Raw genomic sequence first — 20,996 nt, forward strand, 5'->3', positions numbered from 1 at the left:
TCCTCCCAAGCCTATTGATGTTTGATTATCAAAGGTGCTAGGTAACTAGAATTCCCAGTTCAGCACATTATTTTTCCACAGCTATTCAGGATTAGGTGCTGTTAATTGCAGTGAATAGCATATTCAAGCAACGTATTAAGAACTTTACCAAACAATATGGATAAGTTAGTGAATCATGCAGGATTTAGTGTCCACCTCCCTCCTGGACACGCCTGAAGTCATACTTCGCTAACACCAGTATTTTGTTTTTAGCAGCTGAGAGTGTGGTATACCCTCTGAGATCTACTTGTAGCCACTTAAATAATGTGGAAATCTTCTAGATGAGGAATATGTTGGACTGAAATCCTCCCTAATACAATTCGAAAATGCTTCAAGTTTCCCCTTTATTTTCTTTCCTGTATTTTTTAAGTTTCTCCCTAGAAACTACTGGCTTTCTTCACATTGGAAGTGTCAGGCAGTATTTCCTTTAATATGTACAAACAAAGAAGCCTGAACATCTGCTTTAGTTCTTAAAGCCCTGTAAGTTTTAAAATAAAACCTAAGGAAGCATGGTATTCACATTCATCACTGCGGATATTTTAAATGTTTAGTTCTCAACAGCTGGAGCATTTCCTCCTAGTGTAACTACCATGCTGGTTGTCAGCTACATTCCAATCCAAGATGGACTGCTGCAATGAAGATGGCTTGACATATACTGACCTCTTCAAACCTGGCTCTGATGATTGTTATCCAGTGCTTAATGGTGGTGATGGAGTCTGGGTGGCAGATAGCTAGGATAGCTTCTCCCATACCTGTTGCTTTGTTCAGTTCTGCCTTTTTCTCTTCCAGTTTTTTCATAAATTCCTAAATCAGAGGTAACAATTTCAATCAGATGTTGACAAAATTCACAAGAGAAATCTGGGTGCACAGTCTGGAAGGTCACGAGCCTCTCAATCACTCAAACAGATTCAACTTGCAAGAGGCAAGTTTAATTTGTCTGAGAAAAGTTAAAAATGTTTTAAAAGCCTATTCTATATAAAGTACTAAACGAAGGTCTAAAATCTCTACCCTAGCTTGCCACTCCTTAAAAGCCCACCATACTGTAAATACTTGAAAGACACACGCTCTTATTAAAAAAAGAAAGAAAATTACAGCATTTTAGAAGTGCTGTAAATCAACTATATGATGGTTAGAATCATTACTGGCAGCACTGCAGATGACTTAGTTTGTCTGACAGTTATAGTAATTCTTCATAATAAACTATCAAGCTCCTAGCAGAGGCTGGAAATGTCCAACTATAATTACATACTCAGACAAGATGATAGAGGACTTCAGGAGCAGCTACACTAAACTAACACAAATGTGAAAACTCAGCAGCTGAGGGAGAAAGACACAGCAAGAACAGGGATAGAGACTGCTAATTAACCAGCTGTTTTCAGAGGCGCTGCCATGTGGGAAAATTCTTGTAAAAGCAGAAGGATGTTTACAGCTTCAGACATCCAAGCTCATAGCCACTGATGTTCCTAGGGAGTCCAGCAGAGCAAAGGGTGGCAGGACCAGAATTGGGTGCAGGAGGGAAGCAACCAAAAAAAAAACTGAAGGACTTTTCCCATCCTTTCTATAGTTTGCTTTTCTTTTTTAAAAATTTTTTTTACTACAGTGTTTTTACTGTTCTGCCTATTTTGTTAGTCTAAATGTTGTGTGAGTCTGTGTGTCTTTGTGAGTACCCTTAACTGGAACTGCCAGCATCTCTCAGCGCCTAGTGGAATTTTTTGTTGTATTTCAACATATTTGATTGGGCTACAAAATGGCATCATGTCTCTGAAATTGTAACTCTTCCTCTCTCCATCCATGAAGGGCTATTCTGGATTCCAGAAATGAAAGATCAGCAAACTCAGATCCTAAAAAAAACCCCCAGATTCTACAAGAACACATAAAGATATTATCCTACAAAGTATTACAAAGCTATTATGAAATAAAAGTGAAAAATAAATAATCTCTTCTACCTTCTAGAAAAGACAGGCTGTATATTTGAAGAGATTCATTAATAACTGATTTTGACTTAAGCTTAAATTAATGTCAGAGTTTAAGACTCAATCACAATAGCAAACCTTCTCTCATAAAGACACGAGTTCTTATCAGTTCAGAATCATTTTGGAAAAAGCAACATGGGTTGTAGTGACATATTACCAAAATAGGCCGGAGGAAAACAGGTAACACAAATTGTTTTCCCTGTACAATGGTACTAGAATATCTCAAAATCTAAATCTATGACACACTACATACAATGTCCTAAGCTTTCCCCAAGTAAAGGATACTAATTATATTGAACTCTGAGGCAGTCCGGTGATACAGGCACACTTACAAGAGAGGAGATGGGATGTTTCCCATTAACTACTGCAGTGCATTAACCTCCTGCACCTCTCAATCCCTCGAGAGGATGACGAGTGACAGAACCTCTCTGAGATAGTAGAACTCATTAAATCACGTTCAGTATTGAAGAAAAGAAAATCAGTAATGGGCATAAAGATGGACCATTTGGATAAAATACTGTTCTGAAGAAACCTTTCAACATGTAACTGGACATAGATGCATTAAAACTATTTTACAAGAATCACAGCAATAAGAGGAAGATCCATTTCATATTTATGTAAATAATTTCATAGTCATATTTTTATATTAATATTACAGCATTATAATACAGATATGGTGTTTAATATCACATATTGTCCTTGTGTTTAATATCACACTTGTCCTTATTTTCTTTTTTTTTAATCTTGAAAGCTAATGCTGTAAACTTAAGAGGAGAGACCACTCATTCAAGGAAGATTTTGCTGTACATGCTTATTGAGTGGCAGAGCAACAGTGCCACAATCTTTCTCAGCTTAACAATTTCTGTATTTCTATTATTTGACCTTTAAGAAGACAATGTAGCTGGGAGAAAATCTTCTAAAGCCTACTAAAAAAATTTAAGTATGCTGTGATCGCATCTAACACCGAAGCTGGTTGTGTTGTGTTAGTAATTATTCTCCCCAGCTGGACAGAGTTTCTTAGAGACAAATGTTGCTTTAGTTTGAGGTTCCAAGTTACGCTTCAGCTTTGACAGCACAATTTCAAGCTTTTGTACAGAAACACTTTGTTACAGAATCTACATTGAAGAAGGAGAAATTTAAGTTTTTTTTCTAATTATTTCAGTGGACGTAAGATTTCATTCAGACAGCTCCTTCCTCTGTATTCAGAAGATTAAAAAATTAAATAAAAGGGAACTGATGAAGCACGTGTAGAGAGGAAAGGCATACGGTGATGCATATGTACATTTGTCAGCTAAGGAATAGCACCCAGTTTCCAAGGCCCTAAATTAAATCAGAAAACTCCTTCAAAACACTGCAGTCTGAGTACCATGAAAACTCCATAGTTAAGAACCACTGGAGTCGTACCCTGCACACACTCCTGTGTAACAATATTCCCAAACTCAATGTAAACAGGATGCTTTTCCACTCTTCATTTCTTAAGTTTGGTTATCCCTTTCTTCAGAGCAGTGATGAATAAATCCACTACTCTTATAATTTGTTCTATAACATTGTTGGCACTATGTTCTTGGTCCTATTACCACTGTACTTACAATAAGAGTTTTGCATGGGCTTAAATGTGCACATTTGTAGCCTCCTGTATGGAGAGTGAAAATATTACCTCTACACTGCTTCCTTAGCCATTTTCCCATTTCCTAACTGCAAAGTTAGTTCGATGGCCTATAATCTAGTATCTGTGGTACCGACAGCACCGCAATGTTTCAGTGCCTAACGCACCTGAAGTATGACTGCTTGCTGTTTCACCATGACAGAAGGTTAATGGATGACAACATCATTCTTGCTGACATTTACAAACGACCTTGAAAGAAAAGTATATATGGTGTTGCTCAATGGTGCTAAGACAGATATACTTCTGCTGCTGTAGCAGCCTGTGTTATAACTGTCAGGCAGCATATATTCCATAGAGGAGTTTGCATCTGTCTCTAAATGTTTACAGCAACTTTCGAAATGCCCATTATTTTCTCGGTAAGCCAAAATGACTCAAGCAACAACCCAACACCAGTACAAGCACCAAACTGTCAAATCCATTAAACTTCTAGCTTCTCTACAGAAATAGCTGTACAAAAACAAACACTTGGATGCTGGATATATATGACTGTATGGGATAGACTTTGCCTCCTTTCCTTTATTCTACCCTTTAACAGACCCATCAGAATGAAGACGACCCTCTTCATTTTCTTGCTTACCCTGTGCTGGTCTATCAGTGTTCGCAAGGCCTCTTCATCATCTGGAAGGACTCCGTGGAAACGAAGAGCCTGCTCCGCCTCTGCCAGCCACTCCAAAAGGACATGGACAACAGAGTGGAATTCTTCCGCCTGTTAAAATACAAGCGTACAAATACACAAGTGACAATATGGTCACTCATGTGGGGATCTGACAGACACACTGCAGCTTACACAAGGAGACTGAGCCCACATTTGGAATCATTAATCACGCGGCCGTACTGGCACATTAACTTTCCATTAACATGTCAATGATATACAGTACTACATTTTCATAACTGTAAAAATATCTCATGCTTCCCAAAAAATTATAGGAAGCCTAAAAGCCTGTTCATGCTTTTAGCCATCAGATTTATAGCGTATTTGCAGCTCAGTTGAGAATGTCATGCCTTTACACTGACAAATTACAGGGGAGGTGCTTTCATGGACCAGCTGCTGGAGAGATGAGAACTATATTTTTTGCATAGTCTAAATCACCAGTTAAGCAAAATTATTTGACAGCCCATTGGTGACTGACTCTTTGACGTCTAGAGAAAACAAGAAAGTTCCACCTTTAGGCACGGCCACATTCAGACACAATTAGTGTCTGAGGTAGCTCAGGATTGTTACTGCTCAGAGAGTGGAGAGCTGGACAAATTCAGTACCCTGGGAAAAGCAGGGCAGAAATTTTGCACACAGTGGATACATCACTACTGCAGGACCACCCCATCCTAGCATCAGCTCAAGCTAGTATATCTTCACAGAGCTGTACATTCATATTCTCAGGTATGGAAACAACGGACCTGTTTGTTTGGGATCAGTACCAGTCAATACTGCCACACATACACTGCTCTAGCTCCTGAATACACTCAGCACAACCTCATTTTTTCTGCAACTTACTTCACCATGCACTGTAATTGTGCCAATGTAAACAAGTTTTCAGTATACAAATTTACTTCATTCCAATAAGGCACAAAGGGCATAAATATGATTGTAATCTCCAGCTTCCTGTGAAGGGGGCATAGTTCTTAATCACCCTTCACGCTTGACTGTAACTTCAGTGATTTCCTTAGATGGTAAGGTCTTTGAAACATTTGCTTTGCATTTGTGGTATACACTAACAATAACAGAAATAATAAATGCTAGGAGTCATTATTCATGTGCTGTGGTAAAGGGATGGAGATAAGGTAAGCAATGCATGAGTAAGAAAATCAGTATTTTCAAATGAAATTAAATTGAATGACATGAAGCGAAAATGAAATTAAATTTTTGGCAATTAGACTAAGGTATTTTCTCTGCTTCTCATAATGTACAAGTAGCACCATTAGTACTCCTCTACCTGCCGAAGAGCCTGTTCCAATCGTGTTTGCTTGGATACCGACAGGGCACAAACTGTCTCCCAGCGAGTGCTTAGCTCCTGCATTTGGACTTTGACCCAGGAAGAGTCATCACGACTGCCTTCTATCAGCTCTCTGGCAGAGCGCTTCAGAGCCTGGACACTGCTCGTTCTTTTTCCCAGGTCCTTCTGGAAAACCTAAGCACCACCAAAATACATTTGATATGTTTAATTCATTAAGGCATAATTACATAAAGAGAAACAAAAAAACCTACCGGTTATAAGAAGAAATCGAAACATGGATTTAGTATAAGAAGAAATCGAAATACGGATTTAGTATAAGAAGAAATCGAAACATAGATTTAGTTCAATCAAGAATAACTCTAGCAAAGTGACTCAAAACATAGAAGTTTTTAGAGCAGTCATTAGATTCCATATGAATATATTTACACTCTATCCTATACTAATAAAACTGGAATATGGTAGGAAAACATCTCGCAGATCCTGAGAACCCATCCTGATGCAATGCATGGGAAATCCAGCAGCCTTACCACACTGGCTTTATACACTTTATCAAAGCAATTGATCTGATTAATGTGCAAGATTGCCACAGCAAGAAAAAAAAAAGAAAGATAAAATGCTAACAATCAAGGAGAAGTTTTAAAATCATAAAAAGAGAACTAAAACCCCATCTGGGGGTCTGACTCTAAGAATGTAGATCTCACCACATACCCATATATTTATGTGAGAGTATGTTCACATTTGCAGATGGAACAAGCTCCAGTTACATAAAGGAAGCTCTTAAAAGAAGATATGACAACTACAGTCTACCATGTCACTGACTAAGACTTATTTGTGACACACAATGGGATTTCAGAAGCAATTCCAGCATATTTCAAGCTAATTTTTTACAAACAACTCATATTTCTGAGTACTTTTTTTCACGAGGAAAAACATCTCCTCACTGAACAGTTTTTGGACACTGGGAGTCACTGACAGATTAACAGACGGACCTTCACCTTATAATCCTCCCAGGCTCCAGAGCTCTGTCTCTGTGTAGCCTTTGCAATACCAGTTACAACAGTCATTTCTTCTGACATACTGAACTACAAAACTGGGATTCAGAGGCACAGTCCTACATCTCCTACTTGCTCCCATCTCCAAAAAATGCTTAAGTAACAAAATACTGCAGCTTGCCAATGTAGGCTTCCTGGGCCATAGCCTAGTTGTATAACCCTATGCATAACTTAAGCATTGCAACTACTTTTCTCCATGAATATACAGCAGCCCTGCAGGTTTGAAAGGCTGCTGTAGTCATGATGAGTGCACTGGACATTTGGTTAGCAGATGTACTAAGCAAAAAGTCTTATCTCCCCCAAAGATTTCCAGTAAAATAATTTCTGCCACCTCTCACCCCCACACACACATCCGTAAATGCACACCTGTGATTTTTTTGATGATATTCATAAATACACAGGATAGCAGCATTAAACGGAGTATCTCAGTGCTAACTGGTGTCAATGGGTCAGTAACAGTTTTTTTTTCCCCACATATGTTTTAAACCACTTTCCCTTGTTGGTGACATGTTTGTGTTACAAAACTATTCATGTTTCTAAAAATTACAGAATAGTCAAATGAAGCTAGCATTAGAATACTACACTTATGAGCAGTCTAGTAATTAAAAAAGATTATTTTTGGAATTACCTTGTGATTGTCGATCAAGTTCATCACTAAATCAACATCTCCATGTACAGGCTGATCTTCTGCTAGCTGAGGTTCAATTTTGTACAACCAGTCAATGAGAGATTGCAGAGCATCAGTAAATTGTCCCGAAAATAACAGGGCTTCCTCCAGTTTATTTTGTCTGACGGGGAAAAAATTAAAAAAATAAAAAAATAAAAAAAATGAACACACATACACACACATACACACACACAAAATAATCACTCATACACTTTAAGAAAACATTTTCAGTATAAAATGATAACTAAGAGCTTTAAATCAGTGTTTCTCTTTTTAAATAGTGGGACCATCGCCCCGTCTCCATCCTCTTCCATACCATCAAGAAAATATGCATTTCTAGTATTTTACTGCTTTGGCACCCTATCAAACAAGCTGACCACTCTGGTTTTACTTTTACACAACACAAGCCAAAAGAATTCTCCTAAGCCTTTTTCTTATCTGCTGAGTACTTAGATTGGTTTTCATTTACCTTTCCACTGATTTTCCACAAATTGTATCCCACTTATCCCTTAGTTCACTCAGCATGTCATCAAGTTTCAAATTGTCATCAGCCAAGGTGGTTTTCTCTTTCAAGGAGCGTCCAGTCCTATTTGTGGTATCATACACAGAATGTTTGGCACCAAGAGATTTCTGAAATTCCTATATAAATGGAAGAAAAAGAAAAACACCCATACAGCATTAACTGCTTATAGGCCACAGTTAATTAATCCTTGATATATTATTTGCAGTGGAAATTGTAAATGTTGGTGCAAGAAAATTTTAAACGACCTGCAGAATTTCTAGTCTGATAGACTGACAGTCAGAAGAATGTGAAAGAACTGTGACTTTGGGAGCCATGAACTGAGCAGTCTTCACACTACATTTTTACATAGTAAGATTTCAAACCAGTGTAAAGCACACCAAGGGTTACAAAGGTCATTCTGGTTTAACTCAGTATGGTCAAGCTGGGAAACCTCGAACCACAAGCATTTAACTCTCCTAAGACTGAAGCATACTAAAACTGGGAAGAGTTGTATGCCAAAAGTATACATATCCAGGCACAAGAAGCAGCCAGAATACATCCCAGTAACTCAAACTGGGCTGGAGGCCATGATCACAAGCAGATTTCTGTGATCCACGGACTTTGGAAGATGACAGTGACACAGCAGTTGCATCTGCTCTGCCAGCTTCTTCTGCCCAGAGCCTCTGGAAGCTTTTCACAGGCACAGAGGAAGACACAGAAACACAGCTCATCTGATACTGCAGAGGAGTTAACCAACTGATAGAGTAAATAATTAAATAAAGGAACACTGCCAGAAGACAAAACCAGTGCTACGCAGCAGCTTTTAAATGGTAGCAATGCTTAAAGTGCTTTATTTCACACCTTCATGAACTGCTAGCAGAAAATCAGTTTAAAAATGAATCACAAGTTTGCTTTTATACACAGAATCAAATAACTATTCTTTTTTCAATCACAGAAAAATACTATGCTAAAAGAGTTTTTGCTCAGTGTTTGCAGTAACATTTTCATCTGGTTTTGAGAGCAGCGTCCAGTATAATCACATCCAGTAAGGAAATTACTACCGCTTACAACTTACAGTAATTCCTCAGAGCATGTGACGATTGCAAGGATTCCTCATGGTCAGTCCTGGCACATGTGTGCCTGCTCACCTCCAACTGGCAAGCTGCTCCCAGCTGGCCTGCACCAGCCTGCACCACAGCAGCTCACAACTCTTCCACCGACTTCCCCATGTGTCCACATAGTCATCTGCTCGTTTTAGATGTGAATGCGTGTCAGGGAAAGCTCAAGTGGAATGGAGGTGTCTTAAGTAGGAGGCAGGCATTGCGTTATGCCATGAGGACAGCACGACAGCTTTGCCTAAGCACCTTTTTTAAAACTTGCTTAGTATTTTGCTCTGTACTGTCCTTACTTTAGGGTTATTTCAGCATCCAGAGGGAACTGAGGATCAAAATTTATCAAAGAAATAAAAATGTCAGAATTGGTTTTGTAGTTCAGTATTTCCTTACTGTCCTTCATTTTCCTCATATAAAACAAGAAGGAAACACACTTTAAGAAAGATTACAAACACCACTGTCAAGCCAGAATTACAATGAAAATAATTTTCAAAATTAAAATCATTTTTCGTAAAAGTTCCTTCAATATAAACAATATGTCTGTGCTCCTTTTACTTTATGGGGTTTATTAACTATTTACCACTAGATGCAGTGTTACTTGATTTGCACAAGGAAACACAATGAAATTGCTGCCAGAGAAGGATCATACAGGCAAACTACATTTAGAAGTGGAAAAAGAGTTGCAGTCACTTCATTCTTTGAGAGACTACACACACTATACCAGATACACACAATTCGAGAGACTACACACAATACCCCCTTCCAGTACCTAAAGGGTGCTTATAAGAAAGATGAGGAGAAACTGTTGTGGGCCTGTTGTGAAAGGACAAGGGGTAACGGTTTTAAAACAGAGGTAAGCAGATTCAGATTGGACATAAGGAAATTTTTTTTACAATGAGGGTGGTGAATTGCTGGACCAGGTTGCCCAGAGAGGAGGTGGATGCCCCATCCCTGGAAACATTCAAGGCCAGGTTGGATGGGGCTCTGAGCAACCTGATCAAGTTGAAGATGTCCCTGCTCCTTGCAGGGGGAGTTGGACGAGATGACCTTAAAAGTCTTTCCAACCCAAATTATTCTATGATTCTACATCTTCTTTAATTTCATTTCACATAGGTGTAACTGAGAGTAGATTTTGGTTTAAGCTGCCAGGAGCAGACAGGCAGGATGAACGAAATCTCAGTAATTAACTATCTACCTTCCTTCTAAGGAAGACGAGAATATATAGATAAAATTAGCCAGGTTCATACAAATGTGCTGTAAGGAACATTCAGCATTAGCACAGAAATAGATTGGGTGATCTAGTAAGCGTTTTTCCATTCCTGACTCCTAAAAATCAGAAAAAATTGCTGATAAACAGACCATGAGTAACCCCCAAAAGTCCCTGGCAGCACACTAAATACGAGTGAGAGAGAAAACACATTCTCTTGGCTTTTCTCTTTCAGGGTCTTTTTTTTTTTTTTTTTTTTTGGCCGTAACAACTGGCAAAGAGTGAGTTCAAACTATTGCTTACAGCACACACAAAGCACACGTTCAGTTCAGATAGCAAAAGCATTAACTAAATGGAGCAAGGAAACCTTCAAGGCTGGACAGAAAAGACAAAGACAGACACAAGGGGTACGTGTGGGAGTGGAAGGAAGAGACTCAAAATACAAGGAAGGACATTGCAGTGTTAGAAGGTTTGACAGGTCATTAAAAAACAATTGAGCTGATTTCTTGGGGGGGCTTGCTTGAAGTTTAAAGTCACATGGTTCACAAAACTCCCTCTCTCGCACACATTCATCTTTTTCCTCCAAATTGCCAGTTTCAATCCTGATGTCCCTGTGCCACATTCCATCCCATTCCTTAATGGGAAATTAAATTCAAGCAACTCAAGTAGCTATTCTCTGCAGGCATTTTATACGAAAAGAAGCTGGAGAAAAGATAGCACTGAGAAAAGAGATGAGTCTGCCAATCCATGTGAGGAAGCTTAGGCTCATAAAACGAACTGCGGTAGGTATACAGAACAAGTTTATCAAGTTTATCATTTCAGAAGAGGGCAGGAGAATAAAGCCAGAGAGTCAAACCTCAGGATCTGAAAGGACCTCAAAGCAAAGTCACAACCTGTTGACCATATACGTGTGGGGTTTGAACTTTATATAAAGAAAAGAGAGGAGTGGAAGGATTAAAAGATCAACAGAGTCAGAGAAGTCAAGACAGACTATCTTAACAGATTTTTTTTTTCCTAAATTCCCATCACTGACTTCAAATTCTGGCAACAGTAGCAATCCCAGAACAAACTGAAATTGCACAGTTAGCGTAACAGAATGTTAATCTAGGTTTTATCTGAAAGTTTTAACAGTAAACACAGGTAAAATTATTTTTGCTTGACCAACAGCCAACTTTCCCATATTAAAGGAGAATATTTTCCTGGTTGATAAACAATCATCATGTAAACTGAGATGACAAAAATACAAAGCAGGCTGATGCAGTAACCAATAATTAATATACATGGCAAAACTTGTCGGAGGTAAAAGCAATCATCAGAAGCTCGAGTGAAAGGGAAAAATTAGATATGAAAACCCTTGGGATATTGTGCAGAATGAAAAAATAGGAGTAAATGGAGAACAAGATGACTGACATGAAAAGTAGAAGTAAATGTATGTGAAAATGTAGAAAAATGAATGATCTTTCAATACTCTGTTTCTGACGAAACTGCTGCAAGATAAATCTTGAGACACAGTCTGTCTCTGAAGATTCTACCACTCACCCACTTGATTCTCAGTAATATATTATTCTAGGCCCTTTACAAAAGTAAAAATGAAGTAAAAATTTCTTCCATCCACCCTTTTGCTCTGTGTCTGATAGAACTATAGAGCTTTTACATTATTATTTATATTATTATTTGTTTGAACAGCCAGATCAATCAGGGAGATTTTTACATTTTCACCTACAGTAGCTGCGTTTGCCAAAAGCTGGTCATGGAATTTTGACTATCGTGAAGAGAAACAACCTTTGCTACTAATGGTGTAATTGTACTTTCTAAAGGATTTATTATTTCCACCTGACATAAAAAGCAACTGCCAATCAAAAGACAAGATTATTTTTCATCTTGAGGTGGTCCTGTAGTACTAAAAGGAAAATCCCAACCTACAGAACTAGACAGTAAAATTGTGGTTTAAAGACTGAAAAAAGCCTGTAATAAAACCTGTTCAGAGATTCCTAATCTGCCATAGTATTACTTTGCTTTTTAAAGTTACTATGACTCTTTCCTCTTCACCATTAACCATTCCCCCACATATCAGGTACTGCAAAAACCTTTTTTTTCACTCCTCACCTGTAAAACACCATAATTTAACTTGATGCTAATAAGCACTCCATGGTAGTGAGTCAACAAATCTACGTCCTTTGCCGACTGAACAGTATAAGGCTGACAGACTTACCTATATCTCACCAGGCATTTTGCATTTCATCACTCATTACTCACCTTATGCTGTGCAAGCTGCATCTTTATTTTGTCAGGGTCATTTGCAATTTCAAGATCTGAGTCCAAAGATTTCTCTGACTCTTCTAACCATTCCATAAGTTTGTGCCAGGCTTCATGGAACTGCAGGAAAGTGACGTTTGCATGGATTTTAAAATTCACTAATTCATAAAATACTCCAAAAAGATTAAACTCCAACCAATCCTCTACAAGGCAAACAAGTACTCTGCAGACTTTGGAAATATTTGGTGTGCTTTTTCTCCCTGGTCTCTCAAACAAGGACGAGCCCAACCATGTGCCCACTGGACTTAGCCTCCCTTCTCCCAGGTGAACTAGTAACCTTTTATGTACATGATCTGCAAACATAGTACGCATCTTTCAAACACATATTGGTAACTTATGTTCATGTGTTGGTCATTTAGATTCCTACAATTTTAGTAATAAATAATAAATAAAGCAAGAATGGGGCTTAGCTATTGCCTATATAGGTCAACAGTAGTAAATCACTGGGGAAAACTGCCATCTGGCTAACTACCCAAGATTTTCCCTGAGACGCTCATAAATGCTCTCATTATATCAAATGCTATCTTGACAGGCAAGGAACAGATCCTTGATCTTCCTTCCTGTCTTAAAAAAAGAGGTGCTTCAGGGAAGGAAGCAGGGAAAAACCAAAGATCCAACCAGCTTTCACAAAGTGGCATCCCTTTGGGATTCAATTTTTCTAAGCTGGTTGTTTCTCTCTCCATGTCGCTTTTGAAAATTCTTCTTGCCTGTGCTGCCTACACATGAAAGCACAAGGAACTAGTCCAGAAACCTCTCAAGTCTCCTGGACCCTGTTGTTCAGGGCTGCGGATCAGGCCTTGACACCAGAACCCTTCAGTACATCTTCCTTCCTCTGCACAGGTAATTGTCATCCTGAATTAATAACTTATCGTATTCAGCTCTGTAAATGGATATAGAGATGATCCCACTGCAGAACTGCTCTGTGTGTGAATGCAAAAGAGAAATTGCCTGAAAATAAATAACATCTGATTGGATTATAGGCTAACTTATTGCTCAGAGAAATTCCTACTGTATGAGCTGAGTGGCAGTAGCAGTGAACATCAGAATGTGGTTTGGCTGTGAATACGACCAAATCTTGAATGATCATGTTCACTTGAATAAAAAGAAGCTAGAACTTCCTACTGACATTTAAGCAGATTACATTCCTCTCACATGTTTTGCATCTTTATCATTTATGTTCCTCAGTGAGAGGAACATGAATCTAAGGAAAAACAACCATGAATGCTCCCTGGTGAGGAAAACTGTGTAAAAAAACTGTCCAGGTTTTTAAGGAAATAAACGGAAATATTTTGCCACACAGAAGATATTTGTCTAGTAACTAACAGAAGAAATTGAGGAAGTGATGAGTATTAATCAGGACACAACGTAAACTCAAGAAGAAAATACCAAGGAATACTGCTACAGATTACAGAAAGTGGTTCATCATATTCTTTAAAATATAAAAGTCTGATTATGAAACTTCTTTTTGAGGACAGACAGCACTAATATACATCTGGAAGCCATACTGTAATTTTCTTCTTTCAGACTATCCTGTATTGCAGACAGAAGTCACTGCTTGGGTTGAAAATGACACTTTCACCTCCCAAATGAAGTGCTCTATGACTGAATCACAGAAATTACTTCACTAACTCAACAATGTCTGTTACACTAAACCCAGACTTAATGAAAGTGCTTTAAAGAACCATATTCTTCAATAGTCTGAATGTAATTACAGCTAAGTTCAAAGAGTTGTACAATAGCTGTTGTCTCATTACCTGTTTGGCTCTTTTCCTTGCATCATCTAAAGCTCTTCCCCTTTCAACTAAGCGTTGAACTACTTTTTCCCATCGACTCTGTACACTAATCAGCAGATTCTTAATAAGGACAACATCCTGTTTCTGGCTGAAATATTTCAAATGGGTTCCAGTTTTGTCCAGTTCTATGATCTGATCTCGATGAGAATTCACTTCTGTGGCAAAAACCTTGGAAAAAAGGGAGAAAATTACTCCGAATACTACATTGCTTAAGCACTGAGTAAACACTGAAAAAAAGTCTGATAAAGAATGATGTAGTAAGAAAGACTATAAAATGCAATTTTTAAACAAATTAAACGTTTCTCTGAGTGCCAGTGTTACAGGGTTCATTTGGACATTGTTAAAGTATCTCCACAGAGTGGGAGAAAAACATTACACATCTGTTTCTTCACATACCTTGTGTTCATCAATTTGAAACAAGACAGTGTCCAAGATAAGACTTGGCCGAGAAGCTGCAGTTAGAGTTTGCTCAGCCTGAGTAAGCCAATTGATGAAATCTTGAAGTGAGTTGTGGAACTCCATTGCTAAATTGAGGGCTTCTTCCAGTTTGGTCTGTAAAGATATGCCATACTTTAATAGCAGCTGATATTGTCCAGGGGCTTCAGCCAAGTAAACCATTTTAGTTCAGCATTTTGGAGTAAACCATTTTAGTTTAACATTTTAAAACATTTTTCCAACTCAAAATAACAGCCTACATTTGCCCATGTTAAACAAGATGGATAGAAGAGAAACAGTAAAATTATGTATGATAGATGAGTAGAAAATACAGCACCTAGTATCAAGATAAAATTTTCCACATTAGAACATGACATCTTCTGCTCCTTAATCCTAATGGGACATACGGATTTATCAATTTCAATACAAAACCAGTACAATCTCAGAAGTCTAAAGTGGCAAAGCATTTAGAAGAGTCTCAAAGAGGTCATCTAATTTATTCTCTTGCATGAAACAAAGAACAAGTTTGCCTCGACCACTTCTTTTTAATAAAGCCCAGTTATCATTTCGGTTGCCTGAACCAAGATAAATTTTTCATAGAAAACTTTTGTTGATTATGAGACAGCAGAGATTTTCAAGTAAGCCCACTGCTGGCCTAGCTGAGCACTCCAACTCTACAGCTTCCAGCAAGAAGGTGCTCATGTTGGGTATTAATTAGCTTGATATTCTTAGATTATACAGTTACCTTAAGAGATACCAGCATTCTTACTTTAAAATATAACTAAGTTGTGACTAAGTTAAATATTTCTGCTTTATACATATCAGGGCTGTACAAGAGTACCTCTGTTTGTAATTATTGATATTCTTCATTGTTTGATTGAGGTAGAACAAATGGACTGCACTTCGTGAAGGAATGAAAGCGAAATTAAATTAATAATAAGAAAACGTATGTTGCATATCAGTATAATCATTAATCTACGTTAGAACAGAAGGTACTCACTTGAAGTAAGTGGCAGAAGGCCAAGCCTTTGGGAATTTTAAGAAAAAAAATAGATAAAAGCTAGGAAAACTAATGCAGCAATTCTGTACTGAGAAGGAGATAAACTTGAATGATCAAATAATTTTGTTCACTCTCTCATGTCTACAATTACTGTAATAAAAACCAGAAAAGCCCTCATCTACGTAATCAACATTTTCAGTACCAGTTAACATATTTCTATGGAACAGATTTGTGCCATTCTCACCCATAATTATGGATAATCAACTTTTTGAATCCCATTTTTTTCCAGTATTTTCTAAACATACCAGTGAATTCTGCACAACTATCTCTACAATTAATTTTAAATCTAAAAGATCAAGCAAGTATGCATGCATAAAAGCACTGAACATTAACATCCTTAAATACATGATTTACACTTCTATTTTTATGTAAAAACACATACTTTTCTTTCACTGAGCTTTGTTTGTACTGATTCCCATTTTTCTTTTAAGTTATTTATGTCCTGCTCAACGTTTGTTTCAGCAGACTCTGGGCATCTTGCAAGCATCTGCTGGCCTTTCTGCATTAGACACTTATACGTCTCTTCTTTGGCTTCAAAGGCAGCACAAAGTTCCTAAATAAAGTAAGTACCAAAAAATAAGTCAGGTAGAAATTCAATACTCTTTACAAATGCTGGTATAGTATTTATTCCTCCCACAACATTTAGCGGATATGATTAAGACTAACAAAGGAAACATATGTAATTAATAAAAAGCCAAATGAGCACAGAAAAGGCCCAATTCTTCAGGAAATGAGAACTTGTATTGTCTGTCAGATGTTTACTCTGAGATCCAAAGCTTGGCAAAGAAAGTACTATGCACTTATTGCACAATATTTGCTACAACTTGGTTAGTTTAAAGTCCATCTGTAGCTGAAACACAAGAAGTGTCAGCACTATACAGTGTGCTGAAAGCACAGATCTATCCAATACACCTTCAAAAGTGGGTGGGACAACTTGGGAGGCCTGCTTTATTGTACACTGTCTCGTTTTGTCTGCATCTTCCTTCATCCACTAGGCGAAAGCACTGAAGACATTTTACACATGCAAAGAAAGTCAGAAGAATAATAGTAACAACTGGTTTACTTGCTAACTAGTCTTTTTTAACCATGTTAAAGATGAGTTGGTAAGAGATTGGGAGCTCCCACGCATCCCTCTGACTCAAGAGGGCATGTTCAATCCAAAATGTACCAACAAAGTTGCTGCAGACTCTTACATGAGGGACAACACCTTCCAGAAGATGAGCAGTGAGTGGCTTGCAAATAGGAGCAAAATAACTTTTTCCTCTGATTCCCACAACAAGAGCACAAACCCAATGTTTTCTTTAGGTTAATAAATACTGTAGAGTGTTGTACCTCATCACAGAGGAGGGCAAAAGCAGAAAGCAGGTTCAACCATGAGCTAAGATTTTAACAGGACAGAAAGCTTCCTTGCTTTCTTTCTGAGGACTACAGGAAGTGGTATCACCTAGTCTGCTTTCTCCTATGCTCCCAATCCACATACAACATTTCTGGTTTCCATAACTCCCCAGAGCAGCTTATTTTACTGCAACACAAGAACTCCTTGTCCTTATGCTGCAGTAAACATAGGGAGTACAGCACAGGTGAGACAGAGCATGGCAGGAGTGGCCCCAAACACCAGGGCTGGGCTTAGTCTAAGACAGGGGCTCATCACAGTGTTTAATCCCACAGTACAATCACACTCTTGAGAGGGCAGGAGCAATTAAAGTTATTTTAAAGGAGGAACTGCGAAAAATTACTGTTTTAAGAAAAGGAGAGGGATGTTCTGAGCAGCACTGGGACAGTCAAAGAGGCCTCTTTTTAAGCCTCTTTCCTGCTGGTGTCCTGAATGTCCTTTCATATCTTTAGTTTTCCTGGAGCTGCCTTAGCTGGAAATGCTGCTCAATCTCAACTCCATCTGTGAGCTGATTAGGATTGAGGGTTCTTTTATCTGTAGAAATAGACCTTATACTCAAGAAGATGGATCATAACATTATTTCCAATGAGAAACAAACCAAAACATAGTGCAAAACTTTCTTCTTCAATTACACATCATAAGTTAACTTGGTTTTTATCACATAGGGACAAGTTTGAATTTGGAACTTATAATAAATAGTACTGAACAGGACAAGTGGCCTCAATGTTTCAGATGCCAAAAAAAAAAAAAAAAATAGAATTTACACATATCAGATGTACTGACATTTAACTAAACTGAAATCAAGTTCTATTTTTAAGAGTTATATACATTAAAAAATAACAAATCAATGTCTGCAGTTATACAATGGCCCACAAGATAGTAACAATCTGCTAAAATGTATACATACCAGTTAGGAAATGATTGTACATACACAATTCAAAAACATTCACAAACACATTCACATTTGTTCCAACTATAACACTATAGTCAGTTTAAAGATTCTTTAATTAATCAATCTGTTAAGTACAGAAAATTTGCATAGTAAAAGAAAATGCCAAAGAAAACTCTGACATTTTCCAGGAAAATTTTTTTATCTTGATCTGACTTTAAGTCCAGGATGAAAAATGGAAAGAGCTCCACTGACTCTCATGGAATCCTGATTATGTCCCATCCTCACAGGAAAAAAAAACCAAAACAACCAACCAAACAAAAAATACTTTTTTTCACCTTTTTTTTTTTTCTTTAAGACAAAAAGAGAAGCGGGGTTCAAAACTGCAAAGTTATTTGTGTCAGGCAGTTCAAGGACAGTTCAGTAAATATCACTCTTACATTTGATTCAGGAGGTCAAGAGCTTAGATCACTGAATTTGGGGTTATATCCTGGCCTAACAGCACAGCATGATTTAACAAAAATGGAACACTATGAACCATCTTCCTTTGAGATAACAGATGAAGTTTAAGTGTCTTTTTTTAAGCTCTATGGTTCTCTAGGGGTAGAGAAATCCATATAATGTTTCTTAAAGAGAAAGGAAGGGAAGGAAGGGAATAATTCAGGCATCCTGATCAGCTTGCCACTTCTAATTAAAGCAAAGTCTTTATATGAGCCAGTAGTCCTGTGCTAATGATGACTTTAATCAGCTTTGGCTAGATAAAGGATTGAGTTTCTTAATTCAAGCTCCAATGACTGTGGATCACTTTTAGATTCATCTTCGTATCTTAGAAAAAGTATAAATGTGGTTATGGGGACAGAAGGGAAAAGAAGAATAGGAATCACTGAAAAATCTGCAAACACTTTCTGTTTCTCTGAGAATAAGGATGCAAAAGTTCTTTTATTTCTGTCTCAACAGTATTACTGGTTCAGCTTTGGGCATCTCCCAAGTGATTACTTTTCCTACAGTGAAAATAACAATGTTATTTTAAAGGCTATTAAAATTTTTTAAGATACTGTACAGACATTGTGATATATTGAACATGCTCTGTATTTACCATAAACACTCTTGAAAGATAGTTAGTCCTGAAACACAATTTGCAAAGCATTCTAATACTGATACTTACCATATGGGTATTAAGCTGCTCTCTTGCTGTTTCTGGTAAGCCTCCAACAGGTTTTGATGCCAACAGCTGACGTTCAGTGTCTGTCAGCCATTGCTGCATATCTTCAACTTCACCATGGAAACCTTGGGCCTAAATTATACCATACCATTTTAGAGCTTACTTAAATGTTCTCCATTCTAATACTAGTTCAGGTGCAGAAGTATATTTGCAACAGATTTAATCAGATATTTGTAAAAAAAAAAAAAAAAAAAAAAAAAAAAGGAAAAAACCAAACCAAACTTTAAACTAGCTAAATCCAATCTAAATGACAAAAACAAAACCAAACCCCATAGTAATCTTGAAAGCAGGCTAAATGAGAAACTGCAAGATCAATGTTTTCCCTGCATAACATACCTAAACAGAAGTTTCACTCTTTTAAAATATGTAGGCCAAAAGCTGAAGTTTTGATTCAGCACTATAAAAGACAGTGGCCAGCTGTGGAAGATACAGCTGGATTCAAACTTTCTCCAAATTCAGGAGCATCTGCATTATGGTTTTGATTTAGGCCAAATTCTAATACATATATCTATGTACTTCATGTAAAAAGACACTTTTTCTGAGTTCTCTCTTTATTTGATCATTTCCTGTTCACCTGGATCAAGGCACTGTCCAGCTGCTGTTTCCTTTGTTCTGTTTTTTCCAATACGTTTTGCCAGCGCTGATTCAGAAGTTCCAACTTGCTCCGTAAATTACTTGCTTCTTCAACAGCACTCGATTCGATCAGGTCATTTCCTGCTTTCTTAACTGCTTCCACTGTAGACTGATGAGCTAAAACATCATTTTGTAGCACCTACAGTTGTAACACAGTATGTATAACTGGCCATGTTGATAAGTTATTTAACAAAGGCAATTACAGTGATCGAGCTAGTTTTAATCCAGTGACAAAACAACAGTTTAACATCAGCATAGGTATTAGCAATTAAAGCTAATAACTGAAGTCTCTTCAATCAAAAGCAGTAACAGATCATTCTGCCAAAATGCTACATTTTATTTTTATATCTTGGAAAAAATAACACATTCCTTCTGAAGAGACATATTTCTTTCTGAAATTATGAAAGGTTGCTGGTGCTGCTAGTGGAGAATCACTTCTTCACTTTCCTTAATTTACTACATACTTTACTTTAATAGGATTTTTCTTTGTTTTTGAGAGTAAAATGTGAAAACAGTGTTACATATAGTAGCGTCAACTGGTTGTGGAGCAGTAGTCTAAGAAGAGAGGAGAGAGAGGAACAAGAATACTATGTGCCTGCTGTGCCATACAACCACCTGACTGCTACAAGGCCTTTTCATGCACTTCAGGTCTACAACTTGCTTCATATTATGTCAGGCTACCAGGACACTTCAGCTGTGCTAAAGCTGGGGAATGATTGCGATATTAACACCGCAAGACCTCCTCCATCTGGTTGATAACCTGTTATCACCAACCACAGTAAAACCATAAAACGCAAAAAGTACCTTTGGGAAAAGGATGCTGTTTTCAGAATGAATTAAAAAAAAAAAAAAAAAGAAAAAGAAAAAATGAAAATGCTTAAAATAATCAGAAATAAAGAACAGAAAAAGAGAATATGCAAAATGGTTGGGAATGGAATGGTAAATACCATCTAAGAAACTCAAGTTTATGGCTGCTGTCTTCCATGGGGTCTGGTTCAAACTCATCTCCTTCAAAATGCTAGCATATGGAAAAAATATAAAGCTAAATACAAAGGAACTTTCAAATAAACTATACAGAGCACTTG

General features: G+C 37.5%; 1 protein-coding gene across 4 annotated transcripts in view; it reads right to left on the minus strand.

The window, feature by feature from the left end:
* DST (dystonin) overlaps positions 1-20,996 on the minus strand; it is a 310,564-nt gene that overhangs the window by 17,903 nt on the left and 271,665 nt on the right. For all 4 annotated transcript variants that reach the window (XM_086743267.1, XM_086743270.1, XM_086743269.1 and 1 more), the window contains 11 exons: positions 19,853-20,050; positions 19,222-19,350; positions 16,157-16,327; positions 14,676-14,831; positions 14,241-14,447; positions 12,427-12,546; positions 7,819-7,988; positions 7,311-7,470; positions 5,610-5,804; positions 4,256-4,384; positions 700-843 (listed from right to left, as the gene is read on the minus strand). In XM_086743267.1, coding sequence (XP_086599393.1) covers positions 700-843; positions 4,256-4,384; positions 5,610-5,804; positions 7,311-7,470; positions 7,819-7,988; positions 12,427-12,546; positions 14,241-14,447; positions 14,676-14,831; positions 16,157-16,327; positions 19,222-19,350; positions 19,853-20,050 — 1,779 coding nt within the window. The remainder of the gene's footprint in view (positions 1-699; positions 844-4,255; positions 4,385-5,609; positions 5,805-7,310; positions 7,471-7,818; positions 7,989-12,426; positions 12,547-14,240; positions 14,448-14,675; positions 14,832-16,156; positions 16,328-19,221; positions 19,351-19,852; positions 20,051-20,996) is intronic.

Source organism: Chlamydotis macqueenii, chromosome 3 (assembly GCF_036417535.1).
Source record: "Chlamydotis macqueenii isolate bChlMac1 chromosome 3, bChlMac1.mat, whole genome shotgun sequence".
Lineage (NCBI taxonomy): Eukaryota > Metazoa > Chordata > Aves > Otidiformes > Otididae > Chlamydotis > Chlamydotis macqueenii.